The 20,837-nt window shown below is 44.2% G+C and overlaps 1 protein-coding gene across 10 annotated transcripts in view; it reads left to right on the top strand.

The window, feature by feature from the left end:
• LOC110488015 (cytoplasmic dynein 1 intermediate chain 1) overlaps positions 1-20,837 on the top strand; it is a 111,631-nt gene that overhangs the window by 76,858 nt on the left and 13,936 nt on the right. For all 10 annotated transcript variants that reach the window (XM_036970943.1, XM_036970939.1, XM_036970941.1 and 7 more), the window contains 4 exons: positions 8,465-8,611; positions 10,555-10,668; positions 11,371-11,504; positions 12,105-12,249. In XM_036970943.1, the coding sequence (XP_036826838.1) occupies positions 8,465-8,611; positions 10,555-10,668; positions 11,371-11,504; positions 12,105-12,249 (540 nt within the window). The remainder of the gene's footprint in view (positions 1-8,464; positions 8,612-10,554; positions 10,669-11,370; positions 11,505-12,104; positions 12,250-20,837) is intronic.

Raw genomic sequence — 20,837 nt, 5'->3', positions numbered from 1 at the left:
TGCATGTGTGTGGACCATTTCAGGCCCCTAGTGATTTGGCCACTGAGGATCTTGAAGCGTTCGACTGACCCACTCCCCTCCATTTGTTATTGATGAAGAGGCAAACCTCTCCCCCTCTCGATTTCCCTGAATCCAATGTCCTGTCTGCTCGGTGAATGGAGAATTCATTGAGTTGGATAGCCATGAGGGGGATCTTGTTCGCAAATCCGCGATTGGAGATCATCTATCTTATTATCAAGAGACTGTACATTGGCCAATAGAATGGAGGGAAGTGGTGGCCGGTTTTCCCTTCTCCTTAATCTCGCCAGGGTTCCTTCCCCCTCTTCTCCCTCTTTTTCGCCTGCGTTTCCTATTCGGTAGCCCAAACATTTTGTTGGAATTACACAAAGAGCCTAGACCGATGAGTCGATTTCGAATTTGAAGCCGGAATTGAGGTTTGTAACTGCCTATTTGATGTTCAACAGTTCTTGTCTATCATAGGAGATGACAGCGGATAAGCACCAAAATAATCACAAAATGGCAAAGTTGGGTCAGGGATTGCAAGACGGTACAGTACGGTGCCATTTTAACAGGTGCTTTTAATAAGGCTGGCGGTGTGCTCTGTGGCTAAGTACTCCTCTCCTTTGGGGTTATTTTGGGTTACACTCCTTCATTAGCCTTCTGATGAATGTCTTGGTAGGGGAGTAGAGGAGTGATGATCCTCTTGTTGTGGGGACCCCACCGGGCTGTGCCGGGCGTTCATTATCATTATCCCTGTAATGAAGCAGCCCTGTCTGAGGAGCGTGGCCCAACCACAGACAGCCGCAGGGTCAAAGATCAGGCCCGGGGCCTCTGATGTGCTGATTGAAATGGCTGCCTGATGTACAACTACTGTACATCAGAGATGGGGCTTAAGGGTCGGGGGCCTAGCTTAGCGAAGTTAGCATTTAGGAACATGTGAGGGCTATATTAAAGGGGCAATCTGGGATTCAAACAACAACAAACCTATATGTCATTCATTTATAAGTAAAAGAAAATGTATGCAACAATCGCGGAGTGCCCCTTTAATGCCAAAAGAGAAGCGAGGAGACCGACTTAGTTTAGATGGATGAAGAAAAATCTCACTCAAACAAGTGTGCTTGTATGTGAGTGAGGGAGGGATAAATAAGTGTTGAGTGAGATAATTAGCATTATATTTAGCCTTGTGTACCACGCTTCTAGGCTGTCCTAGGCTGGTGAACAAGAAAACCATTATATCTTATTAAGACATTGATCAATTGTTTGTGTTTTTTTACTGGTGTCTCTGTGGCCTTCAACAAGTTAAAGTCTATTGAATCTGACTTTATAATACACTGTGTCTGTGTAGCATATATTTGTACAGTATGTCTTTGTATGGACTATGTGTCGTTTATGTATTATTTCATATTTAGGCTATACATTTATATATCATTGCATAGCGCTACCCACATTTACATTCAAACTCAGTCACCCGGTGGTAACTCATTCAAATCTAAATATTTAAAATAAACCCAGAATATTTAGACTCTCGGTCAGCATCAAACAATGTGTGTTAATGGATTTGAACCTTAATCCAGATTCCCTTGCTGTTCCCCATGGGTAAATAAACTTCTCAGGGATGGTTTCTGATGGCCAACACAATACTTTATTTTTACCCCTAAAGCTCAGTTTATTTTGAGTCTCGGTTTGGAAAAACACTTCACATCTGAGACTCTTCTGTAGCCGTTCTGGAAGAAGGAGAGAAAGAAGGAGAGTAAGAAAGAAAGTAAGAAAAGAAAGAGAAGCGTGTTTTCTTTTGCTTTGGTTTGTTTTCCAGTCCTCTTTAAAATGAACTCGAGGTGCAGGACTTGGCGGCTGCACATGTTGTGGTGGGGGAGAGACAGAGACAGAGAGCGAGAGACAGACGGAGAGAATCTCTCTTCTCTTTGTTTTACTCACTCATAAAACAGTAGATTTTAAAGAGAGAAGAAAACAATCCCACCACTCTGTATCCCTATTTCACTTTAACCAGATCAAATGGGCTCTCCTCAATGTGTAAACTGGGAAAAGTACTGCCAGTGGACCGTGTATGGTTCAGTTCTGGTTCAAGAGAAAATTTGGTCAACACAGAGAGAGTGGTTTATGTTTATGCAGTGGTAGGTACAGTAGATACTACGGGTTAAATTGTATCTGTTCTGAAAAGGCAGTTCTGTACTCAGGACACAGAGTTGATTTGATGACCAGAAGACATTGTTATGACTAGAGCCTAGGTCACATTCTGGTCAGTAAACTCAGGGCCCTACTCAGAAAAGTACACCACTGGTTGTAGTATACCACTGGTTATAGTATACAACTGGTTATAGTATACCACTGGTTGTAGTATACCACTGGTTATAGTATACCACTGGTTATAGTATACCACTGGTTGTAGTATACCACTGGTTGTAGTATACCACTGGTTATAGTATACCACTGGTTGTAGTATACCACTGGTTATAGTATACCACTGGTTATAGTATACCACTGGTTATAGTATTCCACTGGTTGTAGTATACCACTGGTTATAGTATACCACTGGTTGTAGTATACCACTGGTTGTAGTATACCACTGGTTATAGTATACCACTGGTTATAGTATACCACTGGTTGTAGTATACCACTGGTTGTAGTATACCACTGGTTATAGTATACCACTGGTTATAGTATTCCACTGGTTATAGTATACCACTGGTTATAGTATACCACTGGTTATAGTATTCCACTGGTTGTAGTATACCACTGGTTATAGTATACCCCTGGTTGTAGTATACCACTGGTTGTAGTATACCACTGGTTATAGTATACCACTGGTTATAGCATTCCACTGGTTGTAGTATACCACTGGTTATAGTATACCACTGGTTATAGTATTCCACTGGTTATAGTATTCCACTGGTTGTAGTATACCACTGGTTATAGTATACCACTGGTTATAGTATTCCACTGGTTATAATATTCCACTGGTTGTAGTATACCACTGGTTGTAGTATTCCACTGGTTGTAGTATACCACTGGTTGTAGTATACCACTGGTTATAATATTCCACTGGTTGTAGTATACCACTGGTTATAGTATTCCACTGGTTGTAGTATACCACTGGTTGTAGTATACCACTGGTTATAGTATTCCACTGGTTATAATATACCACTGGTTGTAGTATACCACTGGTTGTAGTATACCACTGGTTATAGGATACCACTGGTTATAGTATACCACTGGTTGTAGTATACCACTGGTTATAGTATACCACTGGTTATAGTATTCCACTGGTTGTAGTATACCACTGGTTATAGTATACCACTGGTTATAGTATTCCACTGGTTATAGTATTCCACTGGTTGTAGTATACCACTGGTTATAGTATACCACTGGTTATAGTATTCCACTGGTTATAATATTCCACTGGTTGTAGTATACCACTGGTTGTAGTATTCCACTGGTTATAGTATACCACTGGTTATAGTATTCCACTGGTTATAGTATTCCACTGGTTATAGTATTCTACTGGTTGTAGTATACCACTGGTTATAGTATTCCACTGGTTATAATATACCACTGGTTGTAGTATACCACTGGTTGTAGTATACCACTGGTTATAGGATACCACTGGTTATAGTATACCACTGGTTGTAGTATACCACTGGTTATAGTATTCCACTGGCTGTAGTATACCACTGGTTGTAGTATACAACTGGTTATAGTATACCACTGGTTGTAGTATGCCACTGGTTGTAGTATACCACTGGTTGTAGTATACCACTGGGTACAGTATTCCACTGGTTGTAGTATACCACTGGTTGTAGTATACCACTGGTTATAGTATACAACTGGTTATAGTATACCACTGGTTGTAGTATGCCACTGGTTGTAGTATACCACTGGTTGTAGTATACCACTGGGTACAGTATTCCACTGGTTGTAGTATACCACTGGTTGTAGTATACCACTGGTTATAGTATTCCACTGGTTATAGTATTCCACTGGTTGTAGTATACCACTGGTTATAGTATTCCACTGGTTGTAGTATACCACTGGTTATAGTATACCACTGGTTGTAGTATACCACTGGTTGTAGTATACCACTGGTTATAGTATACCACTGGTTATAGTATACCACTGGTTGTAGTATACCACTGGTTATAGTATACCACTGGTTATAGTATACCACTGGTTATAGTATTCCACTGTTTGTAGTATACCACTGGTTGTAGTATACCACTGGTTGTAGTATACCACTGGTTATAGTATACCACTGGTTATAGTATTCCACTGGTTGTAGTATACCACTGGTTATAGTATACCACTGGTTATAGTATTCCACTGGTTGTAGTATACCACTGGTTGTAGTATACCACTGGTTGTAGTATTCCACTGGTTATAGTATACCACTGGTTATAGTATTCCACTGGTTATAATATACCACTGGTTGTAGTATACCACTGGTTATAGTATACCACTGGTTGTAGTATACCACTGGTTATAGTATACCACTGGTTATAGTATACAACTGGTTATAGTATACCACTGGTTGTAGTATGCCACTGGTTGTAGTATACCACTGGGTACAGTATTCCACTGGTTGTAGTATACCACTGGTTGTAGTATACCACTGGTTATAGTATACCACTGGTTATAGTATTCCACTGGTTATAGTATACCACTGGTTATAGTATTCCACTGGTTGTAGTATACCACTGGTTATAGTATACCACTGGTTGTAGTATACCACTGGTTATAGTATACCACTGGTTATAGTATTCCACTGGTTATAGTATACCACTGGTTATAGTATACCACTGGTTATAGTATTCCACTGGTTGTAGTATACCACTGGTTATAGTATACCACTGGTTGTAGTATACCACTGGTTGTAGTATACCACTGGTTATAGTATTCCACTGGTTGTAGTATACCACTGGTTATAGTATTGCACTGGTTGTAGTATACCACTGGTTATAGTATACCACTGGTTGTAGTATTCCACTGGTTATAGTATACCACTGGTTATAGTATTCCACTGGTTATAATATACCACTGGTTGTAGTATACCACTGGTTGTAGTATACCACTGGTTATAGGATACCACTGGTTATAGTATTCCACTGGTTGTAGTATACCACTGGTTATAGTATTCCACTGGCTGTAGAATTCCACTGGCTGTAGATTTCACTGGTTGTAGTATACCACTGGTTATAGGAAAGGAGAAGGGTTACAAACCCAAATGGCATCCTATTCCCTTTATCCTTCTAATGCAGTGGGTTAAATCAGGGTCAAACAGAGCGTTTCTTCATAGACATATGAAAGAAAAGTATACACCTTACACACATGGTTATGGTCTTAAAAAAAGAAGACACCTGTAACATGTCAGAAATAGAGTTGAAATGTATTCCGTCTGTAAGTTTGCTTCCCAATATTACACTTTATATACACAGAAGACTGAAATATAACAAAACTGTTTGAAATACAAACATCAGATTTAAAAAAATATATATTGTTTCATAATTATGAAATTATGAAAAATATGAATAACATTCCACGTATGAGTCCACTAGGTAATTAGACTGCAGGAAATGGCTACAGTGCACTTCATTTGATCAGGGCCGAGGGAATAGGGTTCCATTTGGGACTTAGATCGAGAGTATGCATGCAGAGGAAAGGCAGACGTCTTGCTCCCGGACAATACTCCTTCACCCGCTTTGAGGATAACACAGTGCCACCGACGCGGCCCGCTCCCAAGGACTGTGGCCGACGTGAGTAAGACATTTAAGCGTGTTAAACCTCGCAAGGCTGCCGGCCCAGACGACATCCCAAGCCATGTCCTCAGAGCATGCACAGACCATCTGGCTGGAATGTTTACGGACATATTCAATCTCTCCCTACCCCAGTCGGCTGTCGCCACTTGCTTCAAGATGTCCACCATTGTTCCTGTACCCGAGAAAGCAAAGGTAACTGGACTCAATGACTATCGCCCTGTAGCACTCACTTCTGTCATCATGAAGTGCTTTGAGAGACTAGTCATGGATCATATCACCTCTACCTTACCTGACACCTGAGATCCACTTCAATTTACTTACCTCCCCAATAGATCCACAAACGATGCAATCGCCATCACACTGCACACTGCCCTAACACATCTGGACAAGAGGAATACCTATGTAAGAATGCTGTTAATTGACTATAGGTCAGCCTTCAACACCATAGAACCCTCCAAGCTCATCATTAAGCTCGGGACCCTTGGTCTGAACCTCGCCCTGTGCAACAGGGTCCTGGGCTTCCTGACGGGCCGCCCCCCCAGGTGGTGAAGGTGGGAAACAACATCTCCATTTCACTGATTCAACACAGGGGTCCCACAAGGGTGCGTTCTGAGCCCTCTTCTGTACTCCCTGTTCAACCATGACTGCGTGACCAGGCACGCCTCCAACTTCATCATCAAGTTCATCATCAAGTGCAGACGACACAACAGTAGTAGGCCTGATTACCAACAATGACAAGCAGCCTACAGGGAGAAGGTGAGGACCCTGGTAGAGTGGTTCCAGGAAAATAACCTCTCCCTCAACGTCAACAAAATGAAAGAGATGATCGTGGACTTCAGGAAACAGCAGAGGAGAAGCCTTCTCCACAGTGGAGAAGGTGGAAAGCTTCAAGTTCCTCCGACGTACACATCACTGACAATCTGAAATGGTCCACCCACACAGACAGTGTGGTGAAGAAGGCGCAACAGCGCCTCTTCAACCTCAGGAGGCTGAAGAAATTAGTCTTGGCCCCTAAGACCCTTATAAACTTCTACAGATGCACAATTGAGAGCATCCTGTCGGACTGTATCACCACCTGGTACGGCAACTGCACCGCCCGCAACCTCGGGGCTCTCCAGAAGGTGGTGCGGTCTGCACAACGCATCATCGGGAGCACACTGCCTGCCCTCCAGAACACCAACAGCACCCAATGTCACAGGAAGGCCAAAAAGATCATCAAGGACAACAATCACCCGAGACACGGCCTGTTCACCCCGCTATCATCCAGAAGGCGAGGTCAGTACAGATGCATCAAAGCTGGTACATAGAAACTGAAAAACAACTTCTAAGGCCATCAGACTGTTAAATAGCCATCACTAGCCGGCTACCACCGGGTTACTCAACCCTGCCCCTTAGAGGCTGCTGCCCCATGTATATAGACTTGGAATCACTGGTCACTTTAAAAATGGAACACTAGTCACTTTAATGATGTTTACATCCTGCTTTACTCATCTCATGTGTATACACTGTATTCTATTCTACTGTATTTTAGTCATTGCCATGCCGACATTGCTCTATCTAATATTTCTATATTTCTTAATTCCATTCTTTTACTTTTAGATTTGTGTGTATTGTTGTGAATTGTTAGATACTACTGCACTGTTGGAGCTAGGAACACAAGCATTTCGCTACACCCACAATAACATCTGCTAAATATGTGTACGTGACCAATACAATTTTATTTGATTTGATAGCAGAGGCTACTTTGCAATCTGCACGCTGAGACCGTGGAAGAAGCCATATGTGATGCTCAGTGAAGAGGAAACAGAACTCAATAAACAAAGCGCCAGAGAGCGCCACGCTTGTCATGATGGAGGTTACACTTGGCGCTCTGCTGGCTCCTGCAGGGTTTGATGCGGTAATATAAATTGTCTGGGGCCACAATCCTCCACATTGTCTCTGTCGTTACCCCCACGTCACCCCTCTCCTCTCCTCAGCAGACCCTGTACAGTCAACTCATCATCTTTTTCTCCCTCTCTCCTACCCCCACTCCCTCGCTACCCCACTTCTCTCTCACCCTCCCTATCTCTTTCCCTCCTTACTCAAAATAACGCTGTTGTACTCCCCCCCCCCCCCCCTCTCTCTCTCTCTCTGTCTCTCTCTCGCTCTCTCTCTCTCTTTATCTCTCACTCTCTCTCACTCTCTCTCTTACCCTCGCTCACTCTGTCTGGCACTCTCTCTCTTTCTCTCTCTCTCACTCTCTCTTTCTCTCTCTATTTCTCTCTCTCTTTCTCTCTCGTACCCTCTCTCACTCTCTCTCTCTTGCGCTCTCTCTCTCCTCCTCTCTTGCTTTCTCTCTCGTACCCTCTCTCACTCTCTTTCTCTCTCGCTCTCTCTCACTCTCTCTCTTACATCGCTCGCTCTCTCTCTCTCAATCTCTCTCTCTTAACATCTCTCGCTCGCTCTTGTTCTCTCTCTCTTTCTCTCTCGCTCTCTCTATATATCTTTCTTACTCTAACTCCTCTCTCTTTTTCAATTGTTCTCTTTCTTTCTGCCCATCTGTCTTCCATCACTTCTTTCTCTCTCCCTCTATCCCCTTTTCTTCTCTCCTACCCTTTATCTCTCCCTCTATCCCATTTTCTTCTCTCCTACCCTTTATCTCTCCCTCTATCCCCTTTTCTTCTCTCCTACCCTTTATCTCTCCCTCTGTTCTCCAGTCTCCCGTGGTGTCAGTGGGCTTTGCTAGGTTCCATCCTAACCTGGTGGTGGGGGGGACCTACTCTGGCCAGATAGTCCTGTGGGACAACCGCAGCCACCGCAGAACTCCTGTACAGAGAACCCCCCTCTCAGCTGCAGCTCACACGGTAAGTCCACAGTGCAGTCCACCCTATTCCCTTTATAGTGCACTACTTTTACCAGCACACTATGGGCCCTTGTCAAAAGTAGTGCACTATATAGGAAATAAGCTGCCATTTGGGACGCACTATTTGCCGAGAAGAGATCAACATCCGACGAGCTTCTCCTTCACGTCTCTATGGATTAAAATGATTTTTTTAATCATATATGCACTGAGACACTTTCAACTTTCATCTTCAACATATATTACTGGTTTAGAGGTGGTCATACACTATATTCACATCCAGAGCTGCAACACACTGAAACCCTGCAATCCCTGAGGACATTAAAAACATATAAGAGGAAGAATAGAAATGTCCTTGTACATCGTATAACCAGGGTTCCCCAACTGGCAGGCCGGGGGCCGAGCAAAAAAATCGAAAACTATATTTTTAATATAATTTTTTTTTTGTTGGACATAATACTGGACACAATACTATAAAAACACCAGGAAATCAGCTCCAAGTGATTTTAATTTTGGAAATCTGTTTCCAAGTATTCCCACGCATAATAGAGAGATGTGGTCGTATACAAATGTAATCAAAGTTTGAAATTATTATGTTTTAAGTCAAATATTATCTGTTTGGGTTTCTTGCGGTCAATTTGCAGTCTACCAATTATCATGTTCCGGCCCCCTGAACATCCCCTCAAGAAAAAATTGTCCCGCGGCTGAGTCTAGTTGATGATCCCTCTAATATGGCTCCCGAGTGGCGCAGCGGTCTAAGGCACTACAGTCCCTGGTTCGAATCCAGGCTGTATCCCATCCGGCAATGATTGGGAGTCCCATAGGGCGGCGCACAATTGGCCCATCATCGTCTGGGTTTGGCCGGTGTAGGCCGTCATTGTAAATAAGAATTTGTTCTTAATCGACTTGCCTAGTTAAATAAAGGTTCAATAAAAATATATATATATATTCTATCTATATTCTATCCTGTTATCTACCATAACTACCTTCTTAACCTCAATCTATTCACCCCAACAAACCCATTGAGCCTTAACACATTGTGAATACCACCCAAGGCAGGCAATAACGTTTATTGGTAGTGGTGGGAGGTGGGGGGGTTATTGTATGTCTAGTCCTTCGCCTCATTGACCCGCCTGCTCTCTGAAAGGGGCCTTTGTGGGCGAAAAAAAAATCTATTTGAGGTCAATAATGAGATAATGGTTTCACACAACACATTGTATTTGCACAGCGCTGAATGCCGATGCTAAGTTGGAGTAAGGGGCTGTTGCACATTGGCATCTCTTTACTCAATAAGAGCTTCCTGTCATCTCAGTGTTGTAGGAAGACAATATTTTACATCTTTGTGCATATTCAGGTTATACCTGCTGATAACTTTCATAAGATATTAAATGTGTGTGAAATAATATAACGTATACTGCCTTATTCACATGTAGAGCAATTTAAACAACTACACTATGATGTAGATACAAATTAAATAACTGAATTGGAACTGAAGTGATACAATAAGGGAGACATCCAGTGTGTTTTTTCATTGTCATTCCCTTTCTGTTTTTTTACTTCCTCTATCTGTACTGTCTGTACTTCATGTGTCTGTACTGTCTGTACTTCATGTGTCTGTACTGTCTGTACTTCATGTGTCTGTACTGTCTGTACTTCTGTGTCTGTACTTCGTCTGTCTGTTCTGCCTGTACTTCCCGTGTCTGTACTGTCTGTACTTCATGTGTCTTTACTTCCCGTGTTTTTATTTCCTGTGTATGTCTTTCCTTTGTCTGTCCTTCCTGTGTCTATCCTTCCTGTATCTGTACTTCCTGTGTCTCTACTGTCTGTACTTCCTGTCTGTACTTCATGGGTCTGTACTGGCTATACTTCATGTCTCTCCTGTCTCTCCTGTGTCTGTACTGTCTGTCCTTCCTGTGTCTGTACTGTCTGTCCTTCCTGTGTCTGTAGCACCCGGTGTACTGTGTGAACGTGGTGGGAACACAGAACGCCAACAACCTGATCACCGTGTCCACAGATGGCAGGATGTGCTCCTGGAGTCTTGACATGCTCTCTCAGCCTCAGGTAAGAGCTGATCCGACATCAGTCAATAATGATCTGTATCATTAAGGCCCATCTCTTCAAACTGATTCAGAGTCAGCAATAGATTAGATAATCACATATGACATAGGGCATATTGTCATTAAAGAGATTGGTACTATAACTGACTCATACAAACAGTGTAGATAATACCATGATAAAGCCCTATCAAACAGTGTAGCTAATACCATGATAAAGCCCTATCAAACAGTGTAGCTAATACCATGATAAAGCCCTATCAAACAGTGTAGCTAATACCATGATAAAGCCCTATCAAACAGTGTAGCTAATACCATGATAAAGCCCTATCAAACAGTGTAGCTAATACCATGATAAAGCCCTATCAAACAGTGTAGCTAATACCATGATAAAGCCCTATCAAACAGTGTAGCTAATACCATGATAAAGCCCTATCAAACAGTGTAGCTAATACCATGGCAAAGCCCTATTAAACACAATGTATGCTAAATAACTGCAGTATGTCTATGTGACATATGTTACAGACTCACTATAACTAGGTCAGCACAACCTTAACATGAGGTTTAATCCTTTAACTTTGTGTGTGTGTGTGTGTGCGTGTGTGTGTGTGTGTGCGGCGTGTGTTTGTGTGTGTGTGTGTGTGTGTGTGTGCGGCGTGTGTGTGTGTGTGTGTGTGCGGGCGGGCGTGCGTGTGTGTGTGTGTTGTAGGAGAGCATGGAGCTGGTGTACAACAAGTCTAAAGCGGTGGCTGTGACAGGCATGGCGTTCCCCACTGGAGACGTCAATAATTATGTGGTGGGGAGTGAGGAGGGAACCGTGTACACCGCATCCAGACACGGCAGGTTAGAGGAACACACGTACACACACAAACACACACTGAGACACACAAACACGGCACGGAGACACTGACAAACACACACACCAACACACACACGCACACTCACACAGGTAGACACTGAGACACACTGACACCTATACTTTCAGTGATTGATATACAACCACAAATAGCAAGTGAACCCGTGTATAGTTACAGACAGATGTGTACACACACACTATAAACTTTATATTTTGATGCAGCCTATCTCAGCAAGAAGCTCCTGTTAACTCTTGAAAACGCTATTAGGACCTAGTTCCCCCCATATAGTCTCCTCGGTTCTTTCTGACACGCGCTCTCTCTGTCTCTCTCTGTCTCTCTCTATCTCTCTGTCTGTCATTCTATCTCTTTCTGTCTCCATTCCTCTCTCTCTGTCTCTCTCTTTGTCTCTCTCTCTCTCTGTCTCTCTGTCTCTCTCTCTCTGTCTCTCTCTATCTTTCTCTGTCTTTCTATCTCTCTCTCTCTCTCGCTCTCTCTCTGTCTTTCTATCTCTTTCTCTCTCTCTCTCTGTCTCTATTCCTCTCTCTCTCTCTCTCTCTCTCTCTCTCTCTCCCATGCTCCTTTGCAGCAAGGCGGGGATCTGTGAGATGTTTGAGGGCCACCAGGGGCCAGTGACGGGCCTCAGCTGTCACAACGCTGTCGGCCCCGTAGACTTCTCCCATCTCTTCGTCACCTCGTCGTTTGACTGGACTGTCAAACTGTGGAGCACCAAGGTAGAGGGATCTGATTGTGTCTAAACTAGGTATTACCTACATGCCCTGACTGAGTAGAGGAATAGAGACACAGTGAGACTGTCAGTGTCACAGACTGTGTTCATGAGTCAAAAAGAGGAGCTAAATAAATACATAGATACATTAGTGGGGAGGGAGGTTATGTGTCCGTGGCAGTGAACCGACTGGACTGGAGTGGACTGTGGATGGACGGAGCGAAGGATGGATGAAGAAAGGAAAAGAAGGGAGGGATGGAGAGAACGGGAGGAGTGAGGCTGTTGACTGGGGTTCAAACCACAGAGAGGCAGCGGGGGCCAGGAAGGCTGTAGATATACAGTAAACCACAGAGAGGCAGCGGGGGCCAGGGAGGCTGTAGACTGCTGTGGAACTCCTCTTTCCCATTCTGACCTTTCTGTCTGGAGACAGAGGAGCGCACCACAACCACCACAGAGACGGACAGAGGGAGGGAGGGAGGGAGGGAGGGAGGGAGGGAGGGAGGGAGGGAGGGAGGGAGGGAGGGAGAAATAGTAAAGAAGTGATGGGATAAGAGAGAGAGGGACTGGGTAACATACAGTATATAGTGGGAGGGAGAGAGAAGAAAGTGAGAAAGCTATTGAAAATTAAAGAAGGGAGAGTTAAAGTTAAATTAGGAAGATCCAGCTGGCTGGAAGGGTTGGTTTAGGAAGAAGAGGAGGGAACAGAAGAGAGAGAAGAGGTGAAGAGATGAGAGGAGAGCACAGAATAAGAGAAAAAGAGGAAAGTGAAGAGGAGAGAGGAAGAGAAGAGGAGAAAAGAGAAGAAGAGGAGAGAAGAGAAGAGGAAATAAAGACCCCATCATAAAACTCACTCAACTGAACAAAAATATAAACGCAACATGTAAAATGTTGGTTCCATGAGATGAAATAAAAGATCCCAGAAATTTTACATACAAAAGCTTATTTATCTCAAATTGTGTGCACAAATTGGTTTACATCCCTGTTAGTGAGCATCCCTTGTACTGGGGAAAATAAAAGGCCACTTTAAAATGTGCAGTTTTGTCACACTACACAATGCCACAGATGTTTCAAGTTTTGAGGGAGCGTGCAATTGGCATGCTGACTGCAGGAATGGCCACCAGTGCTGTTGCCAGATAAGTTAATGTTAATTTATCTAACATCGTTTTAAAGAATTTGGTTGTCCGTCCAACCGGCCTAACAACAGCAGACCACGTGTAACCACGCCAGCCCAGGACCTCAACATCCGGCTTCTTCACACGCTGGAGCTGGAGACGTGTGCTCTTCACGGATGAATCCCAGTTTCAACTGTACCTTGCAACCGGCCAGATGGCCGTTTGCTGATGTCCCATGGTGTCACGTGCTGACCTTAGTTTATTTTTATGTCTCTGTGTTAGGTTGGTCAGGGTTGTGAGTTGGGGTGGGTTGTCTATGTTATTTTTTCTAGGTTATATTTTCTACGTGTTTGGCCTAGTATGGTTCTCAGTCAGAGGCAGGTGTCGTTCGTTGTACTTAGGTAGCCTTTTCCCACCTGTGTTTTGTGGGTGATTATTTTCTGTTTAGTGTTTTTCGTCACCTTACAGGACTGTTGGTTTGTCATTTGTTCAGTGTTCAGTTGTTTTATTAAAATAATGGACACTTACCACGCTGCACCTTGGTCCTCCTCTCTTTCTCCAGACGACAACCGTTACACATGGTGGTGGTGAGCTTATGGTATGGGCAGGCATAAGCTAAGGACAACGAACACAATTGCACTTTATTGATAGCAATTTGAATGCACAAAGATACCGTGGCGAGATCCTGAGGCCCATTGTCTTGCCATTAATTCGCCGCCACCACCTCATGTTTCAGCATGATAATTCATGGCCCCTTGTCGCAAGGATCTGTACACAATTCCTGGAAGCTGAAAATGTCCCAGTTCTTCCATGGCCAGCATACTCACCAGACATGTCACCCATTGAGCCTGTGTGGGATGCTCTGGATGTACATGTTCCAGTTCCTGCCAATATCCAGCAACTTCGCACAGCCATTGAAGAGGAGTGGGACAACATTCCACAGACCACAATCAACAGCCTGATCAACTCTATGCGAATGAGATGTGTCGCGCTGCACGAGGTAAATGGTGGTCACACCAGATATTGACTGGTTTTCTGATCTACGCACCTGCCTTTTTGTTAAGGTGTGCGTGTGCGTGCATGTGTGTGGTTGTGGGCACACCATTGTGCGCGGTTGTGGGCACAGCTGGCTAACCTTTGCTTACCTAAGGTTACCATAGAGGTTTACATTCGCCTTGCAAATCAACACCATCAAACGACACAGCTCTCTCCACAGAGAGTTCAAAAGGCAGGAATGCAATACTCTGAATGTGTTTTTACACTCAGCGGCGCAAATATTGTGGTTATGAAACCATATGGGTTGTGAGCTGCCTGACTCTGATGTTGACAGGGAGACGTCTAGAGACTGAGGGCGCATAACTTAACTGCTTAGGCCTAGTTATGACCTTAGAAAACCATTTATGTGTCTGAAATAGCACCCTATAGTGTAAGTAGTACGCAATATGGGCATTCTATTCCCTATATAGTGCACTAGACTAAGGAATAGGGTGCCATTTCGGACACAGATAATGTCTGATAGGAGACCATGGTGATTGTTAGCCTCAAATTTATGAAATAGGTGTGCTCATTCATACTAAGTCACAGTTCAGCTGATTGATCATTATTATAATAAGTGTCTCTCTGGCTTGATTGTGTGAATGAAGGAAGCCTACTCATCATACGATTTTCATTCCACTACTTGGCCTGGTTTGACCTGATGTCCTTAGCCAGATCACATTTATAAAGTACTTTCTGCCCCTTCTGTTTCCCAGCAAATGGAACCATATTTCCTATATATAGCTGTGGTTAAAAGTAGTGCATTAAATAGGGAATAGGGTGTCATTTAATATGTTTGTTGGAGACTGAATGAATGGAACAACTGGAGTAAAGGCAGACCAGGATTCTCTCTGTTCAACCTCCATTTTGGAATCTATAGACCAGAATTCTCTCTGTTTAAACTCCAGTTTGGAATCTACAGACCAGGATTCTCTCTGTTCAACCTCCATTTTGGAATCTATAGACCAGAATTCTCTCTGTTTAAACTCCAGTTTGGAATCTACAGACTAGGATTCTCTCTGTTCAACCTCCATTTTGGAATCTATAGACCAGGATTCTCTCTGTTGGAACTCCAGTTTGGAATCTACAGACTAGGATTCTCTCTGTTCAACCTCCATTTTGGAATCTATAGACCAGGATTCTCTCTGTTGGAACTCCAGTTTGGAATCTACAGACCAGGATTCTTTCTGTTGGAACTCCAGTTTGGAATCTACAGACCAGGATTCTCTCTGTTTAAACTCCAGTTTGGAATCTACAGACCAGGATTCTCTCTGTTTAAACTCCAGTTTGGAATCTACAGACCAGGATTCTTTCTGTTGGAACTCCATTTTGGAATCTACAGACCAGGATTCTCCTTTGGAATTTTAGTTTGGAATCTACAGACCAGGATTCTCTCTGTTTAAAGTCCAGTTTGGAATCTACAGACCAGGATTCTCTCTGTTTAATGTCCAGTTTGAAATCTACAGACCAGGATTCTCTCTGTTTAAACTCCAGTTTGGAATTTACAGACCAGGATTCTCTCTGTTTAAAGTCCAGTTTGGAATCTACAGACCAGGATTCTCTCTGTTTAAAGTCCAGTTTGGAATCTACAGACCAGGATTCTCTCTGTTTAAACTCCAGTTTGGAATCTACAGACCAGGATTCTCTCTGTTTAAACTCCAGTTTGGAATCTACAGACCAGGATTCTCTCTGTTTAAAGTCCAGTTTGGAATCTACAGACCAGGATTCTCTCTGTTTAAACTCCAGTTTGGAATCTACAGACCAGGATTCTCTCTGTTTAAACTCCAGTTTGGAATCTACAGATCAGGATTCTCTCTGTTTAAAGTCCAGTTTGGAATCTACAGACCAGGATTCTCTCTGTTTAAAGTCCAGTTTGGAATCTACAGACCAGGATTCTCTCTGTTTAAACTCCAGTTTGGAATCTACAGACCAGGATTCTCTCTGTTTAAACTCCAGTTTGGAATCTACAGACCAGGATTCTCTCTGTTTAAAGTCCAGTTTGGAATCTACAGACCAGGATTCTCTCTGTTTAAACTCCAGTTTGGAATCTACAGACCAGGATTCTCTCTGTTTAAAGTCCAGTTTGGAATCTACAGACCAGGATTCTCTCTGTTTAAACTCCAGTTTGGAATCTACAGACCAGGATTCTCTCTGTTTAAACTCCAGTTTGGAATCTACAGACCAGGATTCTCTCTGTTTAAACTCCAGTTTGGAATCTACAGACCAGGATTCTCTCTATTTAAACTCCAGTTTGGAATCTACAGACCAGGATTCTCTCTGTTTGAACTCCAGTTTGGAATCTACAGACCAGGATTCTCTCTGTTCAACCTCCAGTTTGCCTTTGAATTTATATTTAGAAACATGAGTTTGGCCAGAGTATGTGGCTACAGGGTCATGTGATGGTGTCTTTAGAGCAGGTCAGCAGTGCAGAATATCCTCTCCACGCATGCAAAGCCACTGGGGATGATAAACACCCTTTGTGCCACTCTTGCCAGGCTGGGCAGGGATGCATAGTTTTGGTTTTGGGTTTATCTGCCCACCTCATGCTTTTCTGTTAGCATGTGCATGTAGTAAGTACACCGTCATGCTTTCAGGATATGTCTTTTCAGATATTTTAGTTGTGGACATTACATCACCACACTCCTTCTCTTGGTTTTGGTCCTGATCTTTGTAAGTCACCTTGATTTTGCACCTGTGTGTTTTATCACTTTCTTTATGAAAAGATTTTGTGAATTCCATGACAAGGGGTTATAGCAGTACACAAGACGAGAAGGCCGACGCTCCAGCCTTTGGGAATCTCGCTCTGAGCTCCAGTCAAATTGGGCACACTCCACTCCTCACTCTGCTCACATACTCTGCTGTATTTTTCATTTCATTTGTTTTTCATTTTAAGTAAGTCACAGCCTATATGTTCAATGTATAGAATATGATGATTTAATGCAACAAAATGTTGTTTAAATGCTGAGGTTAATGTCCTTACCAGCCTAGAGTGTTGCTCTAGCAAATGCTTCACAAAGTATTTCTTTGTAGGCTATAGCCTTAAAATAATTGAAATAATATAGCTTAAATAATTCATTTTCATTCCTTCTTAGGCTCCCTGTCTGGCTCCTGACCTATTAGAGTGTTTATATGCTGTTTAATATGAAACTATGAGTTTTGTTACATTCACCTTTTTATGTGTATTAAAATACTTTTCATTCAAACATATGGTTTGGTTTCAGTACTTCATAACCAACTGGTAGGTCCAGGTAGTCACAACAATAGATGGGTGTTGGTTCAATTGTGATTTTAATGAATGGAGATAATTCAGAGCGGCAGTTTTTTTCCCTGTGAGCGCAGAGCTGTTTTTAGCCAAGGGGTTGGAAAGGATGTGGAACAAGCACAGTTTGGAATCTACAGTTTGGAATCTACGGTTTGGAATCTACAGTTTGGAATCTACAGTTTGGAATCTACAGTTTGGAATCTACAGTTTGGAATCTACAGGCCTGGATTATCTTTGTTGGAACTCCAGTTTGGAATCTACAGGCCTGGATTATCTTTGTTGGAACTCCAGTTTGGAATCTACAGGCCTGGATTATCTTTGTTGGAACTCCAGTTTGGAATCTACAGGCCTGGATTATCTTTGTTGGAACTCCAGTTTGGAATCTACAGGCCTGGATTATCTTTGTTGGAACTCCAGTTTGGAATCTACAGCAAATGTCAGAATTGCTGCAGCAAAATCAAGCCTTTTTGCCCGCAAATATCGGGGACTGCTATATGTCTCAGAAAATAGAAGAGAGAGAGAGAGAGAGAGAGATTAGTAGTAGGTAATGTGGTCAGGTGTGTGTGCATTCCTGTCCCTTCCCTTGGGAGAGGGGAGGGGCTGGGGAAGGAGAGGAGAAGTGCAGGGAGAGGGGAGACGAGAAGGATGGGAGGAGGAGAGAGAGAGCACATTCCTCCCAAGCGGTCTGTCTTTATGTCTCAGCCTGACTCCCACTCCCTACCTGTCTCAGCCTAGCCTACCTGACTCTCACTCCCTACCTGTCTCAGCCTACCTGACTCCCACTCTCTACCTGTCTCAGTCTACCTGACTCCCTCTCCCTACCTGTCTCAGTCTACCTGACTCCCTCTCCCTACCTGTCTCAGCCTACCTGACTCCCACTCCCTACCTGTCTCAGCCTACCTGACTCCCACTCCCTGACCTGTCTCAGCCTACCGGACTCCCACTCTCTACCTGTCTCAGCCTACCTGACTCCCACTCCCTACCTGTCTCAGCCTACCTGACTCCCACTCCCTACCTGTCTCAGCCTACCTGACTCACACTCCCTACCCGTCTCAGCCTAGCCTACCTGACTCCCACTCTCTACCTGTCTCAGCCTACATGACTCCCGCTCCCTACCTGTCTCAGCCTAGCCTACCTGACTCCCACTCCCTACCTGTCTCAGCCTACCTGATTCCCACTCTCAACCTGTCTCAGCCTACCTGACTCCCACTCCCTACCTGTCTCAGCCTAGCCTACCTGACTCCCACTCTCTACCTGTCTCAGCCTACCTGGCTCCCACTCCCTACCTGTCTCAGTCTACCTGGCTCCCACTCTCTACCTGTCTCAGCCTACCTGACCCCCACTCTCTACCTGTCTCAGCCTAGTCTACCTGACTCCCACTCTCTATCTGTCTCAGCCTACCTGACTCCCACTCTCTACCTGTCTCAGCCTACCTGACTCCCACTCTCTACCTGTCTCAGCCTACCTGACTCCCACTCCCTACCTGTCTCAGCCTACCTGACTCCCACTCTCTACCTGTAACAGCCTACCTGACTCCCACTCCCTACCTGTCTCAGCCTAGTCTACCTGACTCCCACTCTCTACCTGTCTCAGCCTACCTGACTACCACTCTCTACCTTTCTCAGCCTACTTGACTCCCACTCTCTCCCTGTCTCAGCCTACCTGACTCCCACACCATACCTGTCTCAGCCTACCTGACTCCCACTCCCAACCTGTCTCAGCCTATCTGACTCCCACTCTCTACCTGTCTCAGTCTACCTGACTCCCACTCCCTACCTGTCTCAGCCTACCTGACTCCCACTCTCTACCTGTCTCAGCCTACCTGACTCCCACTCTCTACCTGTCTCAGCCTATCTGACTCCCACTCCCTACCTGTCCAGAATGCATTTAGCAACCCTCTGGAATTCTCTCTGACAGGCGTGGGAGGAGGGGGGGGGGGGGTGGATGGGAGGGGGATTCTCCATCTCTATCTCGCTCTTTCTCTCCCTTTCTGTCTCTCGCTGTCTGTCTCTTCTCTCTCTCTGCTCCCTTTTGTGCCCCCTTACCTCTGTCTATGTCTTTCCTCATGTCTCTCTCTCTCTTCCCACTCTTTCTCTCCCTCTGTTTATTCTTTCATTCTTCCCCTCAGACAGCTGTTGCACTAAGGTTACAGTACAGCTTTGGAGAGGGAGACTTTCATGTCTTCTGTTTTTTATGACACTGTGTGAATGTGCAAAGCTTTTTAATTATGCCTTTCCCAGACAGACCCCAAGGCTGCAGTGGGGCCAGACTGTCTACTGCCTCCCTTTTCTCCCTCTATCTCTATCCCTCTTTCTCTCTCTCTCTACCTCCTTCTCTGTCCTCCCTCTCTCTGCCTCCCTCTTTCTCTCTCTCTCTCTGCCCCCCCTCTCTGCCTCTCTCTCTCTCTCTCTGCCCCCTCTCTCTCTCTATCCTCATTTTCAATCAAATCAATCAAATGTATTTATAAAGTCCTTTTTACATCAGTCGATGTCACAAAGTGCTATACAGAAACCCAGCCTAAAACCCCAAACAGCAAGCAATGCAGGTGTAGAAGCGGTGGCTAGGAAAAACTCCCTAGAAAGGCAGGAACCTAGGAATATACCTAGAGAGGAACCAGGCTCTGAGGGGTGGCCAGTCCTCTTCTGGCTGTGCCAGGTGAAGATATAACAGTACATGGACAAGGTGTTCAAACGTTCATAGATCACCTGCAGGGTCAAAAAATAATAATAATAATTGCAGTAGTTGTAACGTGTGCAACAGGTCAGCACCTCATGAGTAAATGTTAGTTGGCTTTTCATAGCCGAGCATTCAGAGTTACAGACAGCAGGTGCGGTAGAGAAAATGAGTCGAAAACAGCAGGTCTGGGACAAGGTAGCACATCCGGTGAACAGGTCAGGGTTCCCTAGTCGCAGGCAGAACAGTTGAAACTGGAGCAGCAGCACGACCAGGTGGACTGGGGTCAGCAAGGAGTCATCAAGCCAGGTAGTCCTGAGGCATGGTCCTAGGGCTCAGGTCCTCTGGAGGGGAGGGAGAGGCAGAGAGAGAGAGAATTACAGAGAGCATACTAAAATTCACACAGGACACTAGATAAGACGGGAGAAATACTCCAGATATAACAGACTAACCCTAGTTCCCCGACACATAGACTATTGCAGCATAAATACTGGAGGCTAAGACAGGAGGGGT

This window comes from Oncorhynchus mykiss, chromosome 32 (assembly GCF_013265735.2).
Source record: "Oncorhynchus mykiss isolate Arlee chromosome 32, USDA_OmykA_1.1, whole genome shotgun sequence".
Taxonomy (NCBI): domain Eukaryota; kingdom Metazoa; phylum Chordata; class Actinopteri; order Salmoniformes; family Salmonidae; genus Oncorhynchus; species Oncorhynchus mykiss.
Note: the sequence above shows the minus strand (reverse complement) of the source record. Positions and strands in the feature narration are given on the sequence as shown.